Source organism: Diabrotica undecimpunctata, chromosome 1 (assembly GCF_040954645.1).
Source record: "Diabrotica undecimpunctata isolate CICGRU chromosome 1, icDiaUnde3, whole genome shotgun sequence".
Lineage (NCBI taxonomy): Eukaryota > Metazoa > Arthropoda > Insecta > Coleoptera > Chrysomelidae > Diabrotica > Diabrotica undecimpunctata.
In genome coordinates, this window is record NC_092803.1 from 166,557,248 (window position 1) to 166,577,378 (window position 20,131).

General features: G+C 33.9%; 1 protein-coding gene across 1 annotated transcript in view; it reads left to right on the forward strand.

Moving 5' to 3' along the window:
• Polr1B (RNA polymerase I subunit Rpl135) overlaps positions 1 to 20,131 on the forward strand; it is a 95,897-nt gene that overhangs the window by 32,045 nt on the left and 43,721 nt on the right. Inside the window, exons 3-7 of the mRNA XM_072520460.1 lie at positions 4,758 to 4,997; positions 5,210 to 5,382; positions 7,711 to 8,006; positions 10,418 to 10,642; positions 15,235 to 15,469. Coding sequence (XP_072376561.1) covers positions 4,758 to 4,997; positions 5,210 to 5,382; positions 7,711 to 8,006; positions 10,418 to 10,642; positions 15,235 to 15,469 — 1,169 coding nt within the window. The remainder of the gene's footprint in view (positions 1 to 4,757; positions 4,998 to 5,209; positions 5,383 to 7,710; positions 8,007 to 10,417; positions 10,643 to 15,234; positions 15,470 to 20,131) is intronic.

The window sequence follows — 20,131 nt, forward strand, 5'->3', positions numbered from 1 at the left end:
GATGCCTAGTTCTTCTCTTTTCTTCTTCACGTGATCTTTCCAGCGAAGTTTCGCATCAAGAGTGATCCCCAAGTACTTTGCTGATGTTGCAATAGGCACTTGGACGTCATTTATTCTAATTGGAATATTATTAATTCTCTTATTGGTAAAATTTATATGGACTGATTTATTCTCATTCAGCTTAATTTTCCATTTTTTGGTCCATTCATGGATTTTATTTATTGAATTTTGTAGTTTTTCTGTAGCTTCTTCGACGGTGTCACTTACCGCTAAGACAGCAGTGTCATCTGCGAAGGTAGCTATGGTGTCGTCTTCTAGTTCAGGTATAGCACACGTGTATATTAGGTATAGGACTGGACCAATACACTCCCTTGTGGAACACCTGCTTCAATATCCTTGAGATCAGTGTATACATCTTCTTGTTTAACTCTATAATGTCTCTTCGCTAGATATGATTGTAATATATTTGAATATTGTTTAGGCATGAATGATTTAAGTTTATGTATCAAACCCTTATGCCAGACTTTATCAAACGCCTGTGCCACATCTAGGAAGGTTGCAGAACAGACTTTTCTTTTCTCTAATGATCTTTCAATTATAGCAGTTATTCTATGCACCTGGTCAATTGTCGAATGCTTATTTCTAAATCCAAATTGATGATCTGGAATTATTTTCTTTTCTTCAATTATTGGTAGGATTCTTCGCAGGAAGAGTTTTTTAAACACCTTGGACATCACAGGTAGGAGTGATATTGGTCTATATGATGTCACCTCATTGGGGGGTTTCCCAGGCTTTGGTATCATGATCACCTCAGCTATCTTCCATAAATCTGGAACATATTGTAGTCTAAAGGCAGCATTTATTAAATTTGTTAATTTTACAATAGCTTTTCTTGGTAGATTTTTTAGCAGTCTTCCGGTAATGAGGTCATAACCCGGTGCTTTATTTGGGTCGATTTGTTCTTTAATTAATTCAGCTACTTTTTTTGGGGAAGTTGGCTTGATATTCTCATCTATTTGCTTTGGTTCGGGCCAATCCTGGTCATCGTTTTGGTCATCTTGCAACTTAAATGTGTTCTCTAGATGAGTGGCAAATCTCTCTGCCTTCTGCTGATTATTTCTGGCCCAACTACCGTCTTCCAGTTTTATTGGAGGAGAATGTAATATTGGCCTTTTAATTCTTTTTGTAGCTTTCCAAAGCGAGTACTCTGTGCTGTTGTCATTTGTTAGCTCTTCCAGATAAGATTTAATAGATTCATTCTTAATTTTCTGGATTTCTCTTTTAAGTTGCTGGCTGGCATTGTTTAGGTTAGTTTTGTCTCGAGGGGCTCTCGTTTGCTGCCATTTTCTTCTTAGTTTTCTTTTTTCTTTTATTAATTCACGAATTTCTTTAGGGTAGTTATTCCCTTTAACTTTTGTTTTCAGTATGGGAGTGCAATCCCATGCTGAATCTTGAATATCTTTGACAAATAAATCTAATTCTTGATCTATCTGTTCAAAATAATCTTTTCTTCAAGAGTTACTTTAAAACTTTCCCAGTCTGTGAGCTTATTAGTTAAGGTTGGGTTGTTCTCTTTTCTAATAATCATATCACTCATGGTTAGAATTATGGGTGAATGATCGGAGTTCATATCCCATCCTTCACAAATAAATGCAAATTAAATGAAATTATAAAAAGATTTATTAAACTTTTTACTTATAGTGCAGCTCTATTCTTCTGTCATCCTTAGCAAACTCGTTTATGACATAAAAACTGGGATTTTCAGACATTTCTTTAATAAGATTTTTTTCAATTGACAAAATCGTAAAGTTAGCTAGCCTCTCCTCACATGTGAAATTTCTGACAAAAGTTTTTTAATTCGCTTTTGTACAGAAAAACGTCGTTCTACAGACGCACTTGTAGCAGGTATTGTCATCACTAAGTAACATAATTTTCAAACGTCACCATATGCTCCATCCAGTTCAATTTGTTTAAGAAATGTCAGCATTTTGGAACTAGTATCAGTTTTTACAGAGTGTTGAGACGCACACAAAACGTACAGTTGGAAATGCAGGGAAAGAATGTCAAAAAACTTGCTTGTCAAAAATTTGCATAATGCTTTTTTAGACAATTAAATGCCTCTTCCTGGAAACTAGAGTTGGCATATTTATTGAAATTGCACAACTCCACAAATCTTAACTCACAAAGGTTTTTAAATCTTTTTTTAAGCTGCTGGGAAATGTTAGGTATCTATTTTTTCACAAAAAACTCAATGATAAGATATTTTTGCAATTTGTTGCAAGTTTTTTGCCAGATAATATCAAATTGTTCCCTCTGTCTGCTGATTTGGACTTCGAATTCTTTAATTTTTTGAATATATAATCCAATATCATTCCAGTCTAGATTTTAGTCTGTAATACCTACATCAAATAAAATGTCTGTACAAGGAAATATTTCAAAAAATACTTGAAGCAAAAAATTAAAATCAAAATCTCGTTTGAGTATTTCCAAATAACCTCTTCAGGAATTCACAGTTTCAGGGTCTCAACGGTCTTTATGCTCCAAAATGCTTTCAAATAACTCTATAAGGAATTGTCTATATTGAGAACCTGTTTTGTGGACAATTAAAGATGACCCATTCTGCACTAAATCTTTACTACTCGCTACGTTTTTACTTGTTGGGTGACTACATTATAGTAATTTACCTCGTACTATTTCATTGACTCCATACTATCACCAAATAATACCACTGCCAAGGATACATTTGATCTCCAAAGATATTTTCAAAACTAGAAAGCCGACTAACGACCCGCGAACAGTGCTTCGCCGCCCGGTCTCCTTCGTTGACCAGACGAAAAGTTACTTCCGAAAAAAATTCCTCCTCAACGATCCCACGCTATTAGGCGAGGCAGTGAAGCAATAAACCTACCAAATTTTGCAATTGGAAGAATCTCAATGAAACTTGTTGCATTCGATTCGTAAGAGTGTCAGGAAATTTGTAATTCGGAAATAATTGAAATGATTTCAATATTACTACTCGTGGGTTTTTGGGATCACTGAATACGAATATCCTGACGGCGATGGTCTCCGACGCCCGAAATGGGCCTCATCTCTTGGAGTTTTATGAAAATTCGATACACAGTACAAGTGCAAACTCGTTACTCGGATTTTTTGGGATTGCTGAACATAAATATAATGTCAAGAATAGACCCGGAGGCACCCCTGGTGTCTAGGATGGACCCATCTACTGGAGTTATTTGGAAATTTGATACAAAATCAGTGCAAACTCATTATTCGGGATTTCGATGCACCTGGTGCCCACGACCGGCCTCATCTCCTAGAGCAGGAGTCACCAATTATATTCCATGAGGGTCTGTTTCAAAAACCTACTAAACTTCCGCGATCCGGACACTCAGCACTAAACCAGGCACTGGCGTAACAGGGTGGGGGGTTACCCAGAAATCCTGCAGTAGTTGTAACCCCTCTCAGGAGATCATCCTGTTACGTAGAGATCATCACCGATATAATATTCTTGTTCATCGATCCCATGAACCCCTGCGTAATAAGTTTGAACTGATTTTGTATCGAATTTCTACAAAACTACAGAAGTCGAGGTGGACCTGGGCTCCAGGTACCTCGGAGACCATCGCCGTCATGATATTCATGTTCAGAAACTCCAAAAAACCCCGAGTAACAAGTTTGCACTTATGTATTGAATTTCCATAAAGCTCCAGTAGATGAGGCCCATGCTGTGCACCAGGAACCTCGGAGATTATCGCCGTCAGGATGTTCGTATTCAGTGACCCCAAAAGCCCCGCAGAAGTAATATTAAAGTCACTTCCGTCAATTATTTCCTACTTACAAATTTATTATTTTTCATTACTTCTAAATGCATTTTGCAAAATGCATTTTTCTTATTGTATAATGCAATTTTCATTTCTACATTATCATTTTTGTTCACAAAATTTCCTGACACTCTTAGGAATCGAATGCAACAAGTTTCATTGAGATCCATCCAACTGCAAAAATTTAGTAGGTTTTGGGCTATTTACTGCTTCGTTTTCTCGCCTATAAGGGGAATTTTGAGAGTTTTATTTATTTTACGCCAAGTAAAACTTTTGAAAAGCACTGGTCTATTTTGGCAAATTTAAACAAAAACTTATTATGCTTCGTTGTAAAACACAGTTCTAAAGCGGTATTCGGTGCAATTAAGACTGTATGAACAAACACTCTTACTATGGCTTCCCGGTCGGAATTCAAGTGTTTTTTTTTTCGAAGATTTGTAATACGTAGATTAAAAACTTAAACAGAATGAAATTTGAAATCCGTGAATTAAAAATTTATACAGAACGAAATTTAAAAATGCTAAAAGATACACAAGAAAATTAAATGAATAAAGACCAAGAGCAGACAAATAACTTAGACTAAGGCCACCTACGAATTAGACAGATTCTACTATGAACTGGCAAAAAACCGAGACTGGAAATGACTGAGGGTCAGACAGTCACCATTTATCTGGTCTGTTGGGTTGCGCATTTCAGTCTGTAATTATCTTTGATTTATGTTAATTAACTATTGGATTTTGTATGAACTCTGAGTATTTAATTTTAATACCAAGGAAATATATGACTATTAATGGCAAGTGCTGCTATGGTGCTATGTCAATTCATTTTAGCTAAAGTATACTTCCTTGTCGATGTAAAACGTGTGATACTCATATTTTTTCTTTCTCCATATTATCATTTCTTATTTCATATATTTTTGTTTTTTATTTCTAGTCGGAACGCTGTCATTTATCTAAAATGACTCCTAAACAATTGGTAGAATGCGGCGAACACGAACAAGAATGGGGTGGATACTTCATTATTAAAGGGAATGAAAAGTTGGTCAGGATGTTATTGATGACAAGAAGAAACTACCCTATAACTATCAAAAGATCTGGTTGGAAACAAAGAGGCGCCCTTTTTTCGGATTGTGGCGTTTCCATAAGATGCGTTAGGAGCGATCAAACGGCTACAGTAAGTAAAAAAGAACCATACATTTGACTTGACACTTTTTTGATTCATATAAAAATTTGAATATTAAAAATATCCAAATAAATCTCTGTGCTGTAATTTGAAATCTGCTAGTGCGCACAGTATTTCTATGTCTATTCATATTCTGGTTCTATTGCACATGCATTCAGCAATAATTGTTCAGTATTAATGATATATGCATTAATTTGTTTTAGACTAACGTCTTACATTTTGTAAACGATGGTACAGCGAAACTGATGTTTAGTTATCAAAAAGTGCTATATTATACTCCTTTGTGCTTGATTCTGAAAGCACTGTGTAATTACAGCGACCAGTATATTTATCAGAGGTTAATTCAAGGTTGCGAGGATGATACATACTATATAGAGTAAGTATTTAAATTAACCTTAGATTTATTGTACATAAAGAAGCCACATAGATTGCCTGGAAGAAACATATAATAAAAAACATAACAATACATTTTTTAATGAGTTAACAGTAATTTGTTTCCTGGAAAGACATATCATCATTATTTTTACCTTTATCCTAAACTTCCCCCACCAGGTATTCTTTAGTCTTCCTCTCCTACTCCATTCATGAAGACTGAGAGTATTAGTATTCTGTATACGGTATCAAAAGGATTGAGCTCTGGTGGGACACGTTCCATGTTATTGAGCCCTAGGTGACTTGGTACGTCGGGATATCTCCCAAAAATTTTCTTACGCATCTAGATGTTGAGAGCCGTACTGTTGTTTGCGTGGTCTTATAGAAATGTTCAATAAGACCCAGCTGTTTTATGTTCTCTAAGAGGTTCTTCGGAATGACTCCAGTAGTAGAGGGAATAACAGGTATATTCTCCATTGGCTCCTTATTTGTATTTCCAGATCTCTGTACTTGGCGATTTTTTGTTGTATTTAACACGTAGATTATTATTTTTAGGTATCGCCACATCTATCAATGTTGTCTGTCTAGTAAGTTTATTAACTAGTATAAGATCCGGTCTATTATGTGCTACTGGTTGGTTAGTCATCCATATACAGCACATGATTAAGCTCCGCCACAATAGTATTGTTATTTTTTGATGCTAAAACCTCAGTCACTGGAGTTCAGTAGCTGAGATAGTGGATAGAAATGACTTAGTCGATGCAGCCCATAGAATCCTTAGCGCATCCTTTTTGTTGAGACTCTATGATATTGATTAGGGAACAGTGTTGGTAGATACGCTAGGCTACACAGGATATGACGACCTATTTGTAAAAAGTTGGAAGACAAGTAAGCGGGTGGTACTTGGCTGGATCTTGGGTGTTATTTTGATCCTTTGGTATTAGATAAGTGGTTCCCTGAGTAAGAAATGAAGCTATTTCCCGTGGATTAGAAATAATATGACTAATTAATACTGTTAAAAGCTCATGAACACTCCAAAACTTCTTTAGCCAGAAGTTTTGAACTCCGTCTGGTCCAGGAGATTTCTAGTTCTGAACTCTTTGATAATGTTCGAGACTTCTTCGGTGATAGAAGGTTCACTAGGAATATTTCTGTAGTGTTGACAGTTGTTTGCCGTGTCTTTAATCCATCCAGTATTGTTGTTACGAGTAGCTGACGTCGAAAGTTGGTTTCCCCAAAACTCATGAATTTCTTCTTTTCTTAAGTAGGATTTATTTTCATTTTCTACAGTGTAATTCAGTTTTCTATAGAAAGCCTTATTTGCATGCTCAAAAAGTATATTTTCGCATTTCCGGTTGTTACTAACTCCTTAGGCGACCTGAATAAACGGAGAGTTTTTGTCTTAATCTGTCCAGGCAGTGTTAAGCTGTGTAGTTTTCTGGATCTAGTTGTGAGTGTCTTGAAGTATTCAGAATTATTTCTTCAGCTCTTTTAATTACTTGTCGACTTCCCTGCGCAACAATTCAATTTTCCTCAGCAGTCGTTTTTACCAGGGTGCAATTCTGTTTTCAATCCTTCCGATATTAGTATCCCGTCGTGTTCTGATCCTAATGCCGATAACATTAGAAATTGATGTTGCTGCATAGTAAATGAGCATATGCAAATATTCCAATGCTTCCACTATATAATTGGGACTTCAGTGTTCATAATTTGTAACAGCGCACCTAGTTTCTTACAAGAGTTTATTTTTGGTAGCGGTGGTCTGCTGAGTGGGTTTGTCCCATTAAACTCTTGTACGGAACGTTCCATTTCACTTACCAGTATATCGTGCAACTCATTGTTGTTCTGCTGCATATTAATAGGTTGAGTTTCTTGTATGAGAAGCTCAGGAATCTGCTCATTAGAGATTTTATTGGGGACTTGATCCACAACTAGCTGTTGCTCCCGTTCGACTTTGCTTCTGATGGTATCGCGTCTAGTCTCTGGGATAATATTAATTCTTATAATTACCCGGTATAGATCTGCTATTCGCTGTTCACAGATACTTGAATCTCTGGGTACTCTCTGCAAAATTCGGCATACAGATGTTGTCGATCACGGATCATTTCTCGACCGAGGTTCGTCACCTTGTAATAGAAGCGCAAAATGTTTTTGTTCTTCCTCTCCTATTCCATCCATTCATGAAGACTGAGAGAATTAGTATTCTGTATAGTATTATCTTAGTTTTTCTTGTGTACTTTTTATCTGACACTGACTTCTAAGGTGTTAGACAGTTATATGTACTTATATTAATTTAACATGTAATGGATATTGACGTAAACATACATTTTAGCTGTGTACAGAACATGCTCCGCGCAGTTCATAGGGAAAACCTTCTTCACACAATGGAAGACTGTCGTCTGTATCTAGGCAAAATGTTCCGAGTGAAATTCTATGAATGTCCCGAATGGTCGACAGATAAAGAAGTAGCTGAGTTTATTTTGAGAAAGTGTATATTAATTCATCTAGACAACAACGAAGATAAGTTTAACATGCTAGTTTTCATGGCACAGAAACTGTTTTCTTTCGCACAGGACAAATGCAAAGTGGAGGGTGCTGATGCTGTAATGATGCAGGAGCTACTATTAGGTTTGTTTTAACTTTTTTTATGATTATAGAGAATTTAATTTAGAATTCTTTCGTCATGTCAACTTGTTAGATTTGTTCTTTGTGTACTTTGCATGTAATATAATATATCTCGTTTCCTCACTATCGATGAACTCTCGTGAATACACGACACTAGCTCTTTCACACAAAGCCTTTCTATTGTCTCACCTACTAATCTCAATCTGCTTTAAAAATTCTGCAGAGATCTGTTCTGGAAATTGTATTTAGGTATGTCTTATTTTTATTTTTCTTTAATTTTAGAAACATATTCGCATCAACCTCTGAGGTTTGTAACCATCTAAGAACTCATCAGAAACGGTGGATGCCAATGGGTAACAATATAACTACCGCCGAAAGTTGGGAGCCAATATAAAACACTATAACTCACAACTTTCTTTGGGAGCCAATTAGACTTTTCTAGCTGAGTCTGTCAGGTGTGACAACGTCTTATCTTAAGTAAATCTGAAAAATGAGCTTGGCTGGCACACATAAACTAAGATATTAACTAATCATATTTACTATACATAAATAAAATATAAAATTGAAATTTTAAAATTAAATTAAAAAAACAGAGCAAATCTTGCCTACAGCTTTACAAAAATTTTAAAATGATTCCTAGGATACTTTTTTTGTACATATCTTTTCCATCCTTCTTTTTTATCAGTGATAGCCACTTTTACTGGGTTTGTCCACCATCTGGTTCGTTTTTGGTTTTTCATTATTTTCTTAATTCGACAGGATTCTTTTGCTGATTCGTTATTACTTCCTTAGTTTTTTTTTCATTTTTCATCTAGTGAGACCTCTTTTTTTTAATCTTTTTGAATTTTTGTAGTGTCTTATTTATTTTATTTTGGTAGATGTCCCTTATTTTGTCTATATTTAGTTTCCTTATATTTACCTTGCTCTACTCGTACTGTTCTATTCTATGTTGTTTGTTCAGTTTTGCTTCATTTATTATTTTTTCTTCTTTTATCGTCGTTTTTAGCTCTTGTGAATATGTTATGTATGTCTTTGATTTATTAGTTGTTCCCATAGGTCGTTTCCTATTATTGGCAATACATAATTGGATCATTCTATCTCCGTTTCTATTTCTTTACATTTGTTCATATTTCTCTCATGCATCCCTGTCCTTTGTTTATTTTATTTCCTATCCTACCATTTCATTCTCCTGTTATTGATTTTTTCCCTAATTGTATCTAGTTTGTTTTGTAATTGAGTACAGTACTGTAGTACTAGGTACAATAATTTCTCTATTCTAAACTAGTTAGTTTCTTATTTTTATAGTCCATTTTGTAGAATTTCCAACGTTTTAGAACATTTGGCTATAATTAAAATAGACTGAATGGTCTTTTATGAATTTTATTAGTTACTGACAAATAACTCTCAAATATATGTTAATCGATTAGCCTCTAACGTCCACTGCTGAACATAGGCCTCTCGTATGCTTTTCCACTTAAATTTTCCGATTTTGCACCATCTGAATCCAATTTGTAGTCACTCTTTTTATGTCATCTGTCCATCTCGTTGGAGGTCGACCTCTATTTCTGTTAGCTTGTATTCGAGGTCTCCTTTCCAAAATTCTTTTTGTCCACCGGTTATGAACTGATCTTGCTACATGACCTGCCCAGTTCCACTTTAGTGTTGTTATCCTTTCAATAACGTCTGCTACTCCTGATCTCTTGCGTATAGTAGCATTGGGTATTCTATCACGTACAGAAATCCGTAACATTATTCTCTCCATTGCCCTTTCCGCAACAAATATATGTTACAAAAGCAAAAAATTAGTGATGATTTTATCTTATTGAATTTTATTTATTTATTTAATGAATCTATTGAATTTATTGAATCTTATTGATGATTTTATTTTCTTTAACGTTGTGTTTTAAAGAATACAAAAAATTGTAAACAAGTTAGGTTACATTTTGAATTCATTGTGTGGGAGTGACTAATCATCCAAAAGAAGCAAGGCTTATTCCAAGGCCTGTTCTAATTACGATTTTTTTTGCGATGACTGTATAATAAACCTAGATTACAGCAGACTTGTAATGCCAAATCTGAGCCCATATAATTTTTTTAATCCTTATTTTATTATTTTTTTCTATGGAATAAACAATTTGTTTTTAAACAAAATAATATTATTATGAAGCTGTTTTCTTGTCTGTTTTTTACATTGGCTGCTATATTTTTTCTGGAAAAATTCTTCTGAGATAGATGTATCTCTACCGCCAAATAACAAAAAAAAAACACGATATTATTTTTTTTGTAACAATTTTAATTACAGTTCTGGTTTATTGCCAGAGAAAATATAGTAGTCGAAGAAAAAAAAATAAAACCTACTGTTTGATAGAAAGATAGATTTTTATTGCATTTTTTAAAAACATTTTTTCTTTTAGGTGGTCACTTATATTTACAGATACTTAAGGAAAAAATGTATTCTTGGTTGAACGGGCTGAAATTGAGTATTTTGAAGTTGGCTAAAGCTGCCACTTTCTCAATTTCTCAAACAGAAATGTTGAGGGCAGCAAAAAATAGTGGAGGAATTGAAAGTGCCCTTGGTAATTTCTTAGCCACTGGAAATTTAAACAGCATATCAGGATTGGGACTTATGCAAGATAAAGGTATGTTAATTATAAATAAATTATTTATGCTCATATGATCTTGTTATAAGTCGTCAGGTTGATTAATGTTTAATATTCTCCCTGTCTTCTTCTTATAGACTATTCTTCTAGTCTTCCTATGTTTTACCTTCTTTTGTGTTTTCTGCTCTTTTTTGAAAGATCCTAATGTAACATCTGATTATTTTCACTGTTTTCCTCTTTTCTCTTTATTTCGTGGTACTTTTCTCGTCTAGATTTTTTACTACTTCCGTCTACGTTCTTTCTTCCATTACTTACATAATAATAAGATTCCTACAGGGGATAAACTACAGGGTAACTTTTATAATTCAGGAAATTATTCGAAAAATCTAGAAAATATAAATGTTCTTGATTTTTTTTTACGTGAATTACCAGAATCAATAATGATACAAAGATAATGTTATTGAATTTTTTTAAGTGCAATTCGCAATGTCCTAAAATAGAGTTAAAAACCAAATAATTATCAAAAATTTCATGCGTTCGATCCCTTTTTGGAGAAGTTCTCGTAATAGTTTTGGATTTGTGTTCCTGAGAACTGTTTAGATAGTTTAGGTCAAGATACCTGGGTATACTGAGCTAAACGTTCAGTTCCTTTTGAAAACGGCAGCTTTTTCGAAAAGGTGCGTAGAGGAAATAAGGGGAACATGGAGAATGAAACAGTGATGGATACTGTGGCCATTGCTATTTAAAGTATATAATGAACACATTTGCCAGGAAGTTTTATCAGATGCAAATAAAAAAATAATCGTTAATGGTGAAATCGTAAATAAGATTCGATGTAGTCGATTCCTCTACCAAAAAGTAGAAATAACAAAAAATATAGCGATTTCAAACTCATACGTCTCATGTCACCCTTCTCAAGCTATTTCTAAAAATCATACACACTCACTCGAATATATAGGAAATGCGAGGAAAACAGGGGTCCAGAGCAATTTGGTTACATAAACAGTCAAGGAATCAGAGAAGTATTATTTAGTTTCTTACTATTAATGCAAAATTATCGAGAAAATACATCTATCTATGTTTTATAGATTATGAGAAAGTTTTCGATAAAGTAAAACACGATGGAATGGTTGCAACAACTCGCTGCACATGTAGGATGCTACATTGCTATACCGGCTGTCGGATGACGACAAAGGCGTAGGCCGCTATGCTCAAGTGGAGATGGAGAGATTCGTTGAGACTTCTCTTTTAAAAAAATTTTATTAAAAATCCTTTATAAATGGTATATAATTTAAAAACCCAATCGGGCTATATCACAAAACGTTTTCGGAATCCATATTCCATGATCAGTGTCTAGGTATACATGTATTGAGCCACTAAATATGTGGGTAAAAACCCATTAAAAATTGTTTGTTTAAATTTAGTTTACATTATATGGTATTAAATATTATGATGTTAAAGTTACCAGTGGATTTGGTAACATGGCGACGTATGACTCCACATGAAGTTGCTGGTCCTGAGATGATGTGTCTAGCTTGATGAAAGCAACTCTATTTAGTGGCTCAATACATGTATACTTAGACACTGATGATGGAATATGGATCCCGAAAACGTTTTGTGATATAGCCCGATTGGTTTTTTAAATTATATACCTTTTATAAAGGATTTTTAATAAAAATGTTTGTGATATATGGTATACAGCCAACTACAGGAACTTAGATTCCTTGTGGACTTCTCTTTTAAATCGAATGGATGTTAACTGGGCGCTAGGCAGAGTGTCCCAAGGTCTTGACTACAACTCTATGGAACAGGGGAACAGAAACGACACCTCACTTATAAATTATATATTAATAATAAGTAAAGGAAAAATAAATTTAGCCCGTAAACAAATATATAATAATAAATAATAAAATAATCTGAACAAATGTAATACTACTTAACAACCACTAGGATAACCTACACACTAACTGGATGCGCAGAAGCAACTAGGGCATCTAGCCCTCAAAATTAATCGGGATATAAGCGTCGTGTGAGCTCAGCCGTAAACACTGTAAACATAAAACAATAAAACAAACCGAAAACGGTAAAATTCGTATAGGGCAATGAACGTGCCCATAAAAAATTAATAAAACGGTAATAATAAAACTAGCGGAGGTATCCAACAATGTATTCCTAAATCCATACGAGGAGGAAATCAATGGCGAAGAAGGTAACCAAGAATAATAAAAAAATGAAAACCCTTTGGCCAGAAGGATTTTAAGGCGGACACAGATACCAATATAGCTTCTACTTCCCACAGAGTATTTATCTCCAATAAATACTGGTTACCTCTCTATTAGGTGGTTTAAGGCCTGATGTTCTATTTCTTCATGGTGGCTTCAGGAATCATTCCAGTCTAACACTAAAGAATATGTTGTGGAAATGTGTCCCCGTATAATACGGCATAAACTTGGCAACTACACAAAATATGCCTACAGCAACACTCCAATATGCCCAAGTTTTATAACAAGTTCTCGCCGATGTCCCCAACGAGGGTGATCTATATATAAAACCAATTGCCTTATGTTCCACTTCGTACCAAATACCAGAAACGACTATCAAGATTATATACCCGAAGAATCGTTGACAACGCTTACATTCAAAGGCTATTTATTACCCAAATACCACAAAGGTGGGAGAAATTAGAAAGAGAAAGATAACTGACTTGTACATATTATAGGAAAGTGGAGCAATCTTGTTAATAGAAATAATATTTTAATATTTCATTTAGATGGTTCAATTTTTAAAACGTAACATGATCGATGGATGAATGGATAGAAAACGAATCAAGATCCCTTTGCTAGCACAGAACCCGGCGATACTTGTCTAACGCCAAGCTTGTTTTCGCCACCCTTTGTTGTTTAACTTATATTCAAAAGAAGTTTTTACAAATGCCTTACATAGCGCACATGAAGGCATAAAAGTAAATGGAAAAATTATCAACAGTATCCAAATCGCCGATGACAGGGTATTAATCGTTGACAAAAGCAAGATTTACAAACTCTGTTTGATAGAATCGGGCAGAAAGGAGAAAGGTATGGTATCAAAATCAACCAAAAACAATGATTATTTCCAGAAGTAATCGACCCTCAATAAACATATCGATTAACGGGCATCCTATAAAGCAAGTAGAAATATTCATATATCTTCTGCCTAATCAATAATAGGTACACTTGATCCGAATCAATAGATTAAAAAAGGATATAAATGGCCAGAAAGGGTTTCCCAAGAATGCGTTCGTTTTTTGTAAATTATTTTAAACTTCTACTACAATACTGCATAGTGAAATATTATGTACATAGCACCCTACCATATAGCATGGAAGCATGGACATTGAAAGTCAGTACAATGCGAAAACTGGAAAGCTTTGAGATATCGATATTTCGCTGCATACTGAACATTCCTTGGACAGATCTGTTAGAAACGAAGAGAATTTAAGACAGAGGAACATGGATCGCTAATTGCTAGACATAGTAAAAAACGAAAAAAAACTTATCTTAAGCACGTACTTAAAATTGATAGATATAACGTTTTACAACTACAGACACGGTCCTGGTAGACGACAAATGACGTGGCTAAACTAACCAGAAGAGGACGCCTAAAGAAGATAGTCGATTCACTGAGCTTGGAAATATTTGACAGTCATTGTCGGAAACATGCATGAATATTCCTCTTACTCATCCATTCCAATCACTAGTTATTAATAGCTGAAATTAACTTATTGTTGAAAACTTCTTTAATTGAAAAAAAAAGAAGAATTTAGGTGACTAATAATGTATAAAAAGTGTATATGCATTAATTTTGATTAACTATTTCCATTTATAAATACTAATCTATAAACGTAACTACGAAATTCCAAAAATTAAAATTAAACCTGTGTTTTAATTGTTGAAGTTTTGTTTTGTTGATAAACTGGATGTGAATAATTGTTTAGTTTTAATTTAAAGTATTAGATATGATCACATGGGCTTGGTTGTATAGTAGCTTCCAGCTATTTCCAGTCGAAGTGAAAATTTGACCATCAGAGCTCAAAATTAATTACAAAATTTATTCGGCAGTTGGAACTAAGTTCCATGAATGCTGTATATCCAGACTTTTACTAGAAAAGATAAGGATAATATGCAAGAATTACGGTAGACAAATTAATGTTAAAACTAAGTATATGTTCTTCAATAACAATCCAATTTATTATAGAAACCCCTATCGAAAAAGTGAGTAATTATAAATACCTTCAGCTATCATAAATGAAACAAGTGGATGAAACACTGAAGACATAATGAAATTGCTAGGTCCATTTGCATGACATTGAAGAAATTTTTTAATAAGTCTCCCTTTGCAAATAAAAACGTTAAGATGGTACGTGGTTAGTCACAAATATTGAAAATAGCATGGGTCAAAAAAATCACAAATGAAGAAGAACCATGTCGAATAAACAGTAATGAAGTATTACATGAAGTAATACTGAAGGTGTCACTTTAACTATATCCGTTATGTCCCGAATCCTGTCTCAGAGGTTCTAGTTCTTCCTCTATTTTATTTTTATTCAGGTCTAAAGCCACACTCCTTAACTAATTTATTTGTTTATTTTTAAGGTTTGGTTATTATGGCTGAAAACATCAACAGAATGCGTTATATGTCTCACTTCAGAGCCGTCCACAGAGGAGCCTTCTTTCAAGAGATGAGAACCACTGAAGCCAGACAGTTGTTACCTGATGCTTGGGGATTCATTTGTCCGGTACATACACCAGATGGCGCACCTTGTGGTCTTTTGAACCATCTTACTTTGAATTGTGTTATTACTGATGTGCCAGATCAGGATAAAGTAAAGTAAGTTGATATAATTCACAGTTCCTATCAATTTTTTCCTATCAATAATTTACCTGAAAGAAACGTTTTCGAATTTTTTTTTAACGAATAATTTTTTTTTACTGCTTCATTCGGCAATCTATCGTTAGTTAGTTACTATTTACAATATATACACTATACGCTAAGAGGTTTGTAGCTTAATTTTAGTTAAACCTAGTAATTAAGTCTGTAGCCTGAGACCCTGTCGCGGTATGTTGCAATGTATTCACTTATCACTTGTTTCACTGACATAATTGCTTGTATATTGCTGTTGGAGGCGGCTCACCAGAACTGGATTCCGCAGCTCCATATTGGTTTTAAAATAGCTTTTTTGATTAGTAGTTCCTTTTCTAAAGATAACTTAGTTTTTGCCCGTAATCCAATATAATTGACAGCTTGAGTTCTAGTAGCTTACGCTTAGAAAAAATGCACTCCTAAATATTAAACATCATCATCTTGAACTAAAATGTGGTTGTTCATGTGGACTGGTGGATATGTCTCTTTGAAGAGAGCGGTGGCCACTATAACCATCGGAATAGTGGGAATATCATTGGTATAAATTAGATACAAGATTGGTCTCAGAACACTGCCTTGTAGTATTCTTGATTTGATGGGGTAATGAATGAAAGAGGAAGACCAGAAAATTTGAAGTACTCTCATATATCGACGGGTTTTTGACAAAACATCTTAAGCGACAAAAGGCAAATTTTACAGGAGAGGACTTTTCTTCTGTAAATACGTAATTTATTGAAAATTAAAATCAAACGTGGATTATTTATATTTTTTTCGTTGTAGAATTGGTTTCCGACCTTCGAATAGAAAAAAAAATTACAAATTTTTAAACTATGTAACATAAGATATTTTATCAGGTATTTTTTCTTAAAGCGATGGCGGTTAAGATACATAAGCGATATTTTGTCAGTAAATAATAATATATTTCACGTAGAGATATTTTAACATAACTTACAATTTAAATACAAATAAACTCAAAATAAACTGAAAATTTAAATGAAAATAAACAAGGATTAAATGTCTAGGTCATCATCTGCATCAGTTTCGGCTAAAGCATCAGTTACGACATCGCTACATGTCATTTGTCGATATTCGTCCCAATATCGAGCTGGAATAACCTGTTTTTGCACCAGCTGCATGAGGTCTTTTAATTTTTTTGTAGAAAGTGGTAATGGGGTTGGATAAAGGAGATTGTCATCTTTTGGCAAAACTTTGTTTGATCTTCGGCCTAAAAATAGAATTATATAGGTAAGTCATAATAAATATTTTCAAAAGCAAACAACAAACCTTTCCGGGATCGACGTAAATTGGACGAGATCTCTAAAGTGAATTGCGTGGCAGTATCGGAATATGAATACTTTCCCTTTATCTTCTCCTCTCCTTTTTGCAATGATGCTACCCTCAATTTACTGATAAAAAAATTTTGACCTTCTTGAGTAGTTGTTGGTAAAAAATTTTCTGCTTTAGTCTTCCAGTCTACGAAATCATTATGCTTCACAGTAATTGCTTCAAATGGCTTGGGGTGAACTCTTGCATTAGAAATTATTGTAGCCCATTCAGAAGGTGCCCAAATAATTCTTTTAGAAATAAATTTTTCTATTGTAGCATGTACAGAGTCTACGGGCATGTAAGTATGCCCTGGAAGAAGGAATACAATTTTTACGTGTTGTATTGTTGTTGCTGATTGTAAAAACGTGTATAACATAGTTAACATGGCCTTGTTCTTATTTTGACCAGAACAACTATCGCTGTAAAGTGCTATTGTCTTAACTCCATGCTTCTGGTCAAGTTGAGTCAAATACTTAAAAATGATTGAACATACTTCATTACATCCACGTTTGCCATCAGTTTCACCCCATAAATAACAAAAACCGCGTCTGGTTCTACTTTCATAAATAGTTTCATTGTACATAGCATACTTTCGTGAGTAATATAGAAGTAGATTGTCCCCATGAGGAGTGTTTAACACTTTCTGCATATCAAAACTTGCGCATATAAAACTATTATCTGATTTACCTATTTTTTGGTCAGATAAAAATAAGTCCATACTTTCTTTTTTATCTCTGTCATGTGTTTCATAATATTGCACTTCTTGTTCTGAGAATGTAATATCTTTATCTTTTTTAGCTTCACACAGATTACACTTATCTTTTTTAGGTAAGTGAAATCCAATATTAAAATCATTATTAAAAATTGTTCTGAAAACTTTCAATGATACATCGGCTCTAACATTTTTTTCGGATAGATCTTTTATAAACAATTTATATAAGAAAGACACGTTCCTTAATTCATTCGGTAGATATTTCTTTGAAGAGCTAGACCTACAGTAATGAGAAGGAACCGCTGGAAGGTTTTTTATGTATTCTTGAACACATCGTTTTGCATCCGGCTTTGTTTTATGTGGTGGGTCATGTTTGCCTCTCTGATCTGGTTTAACGAACTTCTCATTAATTACATTGTCTCGTGTATATCTTATTGTCATCTGAGAAATATTCAGCGTTTTTAAAAGAAATTGTTGACAAACCTCAACTTCTTTGGTATTCCATGAGATGTAATATCTAAAAGTTCTGTTTCTTCTACTACATTCTGTATATGTTCGCCTACGTTTAATTTCAACCTCTTTTAGACATGATAATAGCCACTCCCTCTGCTTTTGATGACTACCTAAACCCCAATAATATTCAAAGATATCATGTCGCTGTTGTTCCGTAAAATGAATGCTACAACCATGTTGGCATACTGTACTCTTACACGGATTTTCTTGAACTGATTTTCCTCTACCTAAAATATTTTCACGTTTTTGAAGATGCTTCTTATTTAGCTTTTTAGGTTTTTTCATTCCTGTGTTTCCAACAACATTGATAGTTTGTTCCAGAACAGCTTCAGAGTCAGAGCTTGAAAAGTAGAAGTCAGAATCTATATTTTCGTGAAACGAATAATCGGAGTCGAATCTTTTCCGTCTTTTAATTATTGGCTGATTACTGTTTACAGCCTCATTAGAATCTGAACTAGAATAATCCACTAATTTTACATTTCTCACGATGTCGTTAGGTTCATTATAATTGATGGGAGTCAGAACACGCGTAGAAACGTTACTGAAGTGGGCAAGCTGTTCATCATCTCTTACCTCAATATTTATATTATTTTCATTATCTATTAAAATTGGGATATTTTCAATATTCTTAGCCAAACAATCCAAATCATTTTGTGATAACGTTAATATATCAGTTTCAAATGAGAGATTTTGAATGTTGTCATCATTATTCTGTAGCGAAATGTTTTCGAACATAATATCGTATTCTCTTATTTCTTCATCCTTTTGGTGTTTTCCCAGTAACGCGATCTTATAACTCCTTGCTGAAGCCATACTCTACAATTTTTTAAATTTATTGTTTCAAAAAACAAGAGGTATTTTAAAAACTTACCAGAGTATAAAAACACACCCTTTAAAGGCACGAAATAATTTTACAGCCAAAATACAGATTTTACAACTGAAATACAGACAAATTAATGCGGTACAACACGTTTCTATAAACAGATAAATAACACTAAACAGGTAGACAGAAATTTAAACCGCATTTTTTCGGCATTCGGATGTATTCGGAACAAAACAATAATCTTAAGCGCCTGACCGGTTATCTTAAACGACTGAAATGATTTTACAACCGAAATACAGATTTTAAAACCGAAATACGGACAAATTAATGCTACACAATACGTTTCTATAAACAGAGAAATAACATAAACAGATAGTCAGAAATTAAACATCACTTTTTCGGCATTTAGCTGTATTAGGAACAAAATAATAATCTTAAGCGCCAGACCGGCTATCTTAAACGACTGGCACGTACGATTATTAATCAGTCAAGCTATGTTTCTTAAGATATTTTTGGGTAGAATTTCACAGTAGTACAAAAAATCCGGCGCTTACGATTGGAAGAAAACATAAATTGGTAATGAATACTTTATGTGTCACCTACGATATTTTGTAGGGATGTGCAAATAAGTTTAACCAATCGTATACACCAAAAATCCTGTTTTTGGAATGTTTGTCGCTTAAGATGTTTTGTCAAAAACCCGTCGATATATTCACGTTTTAATATATTGATTATTTCACATTTGCTTTATTCCTATTGAAGAGAGTTTTACATCTCGTGCTATCCAATATTTATCATCAATCCAGGTACTACCTAATGTTTGCAAGATGTATTTTTTCGCTCAAGCCTCTCTTAAAGTCAACAAAACTTTTTTGAATACTTTGGTTGTTGCAGCCAAGCTTCTTACTGACGTATTACTTTTTCTCTGTAGTAAAATGTTGAGGCGCGTCACGGAAGTAGTACCACTAAATAACGGTCTTCACATCGATTCACTAATCTAAATCAACACACACATTAAATGAAAAGTAAAAAATTTAAAGAATATCTGCCAATAAAAGACGTAGTAAAACAAACAGAAAAATAAAAGATCTATAAGTACTAAAATTCGATTTGGAAGGATTCTCGAACAGTCAAATTTAAAAGTCATCATAAATGTCATCCAATTAATTGCAATAATGAATCATCTGTTTAAAGTTTTATTCGAAACACTTCTCGTTTTAAAATAATTTCATATAAATACAATGTCGGATTTTTA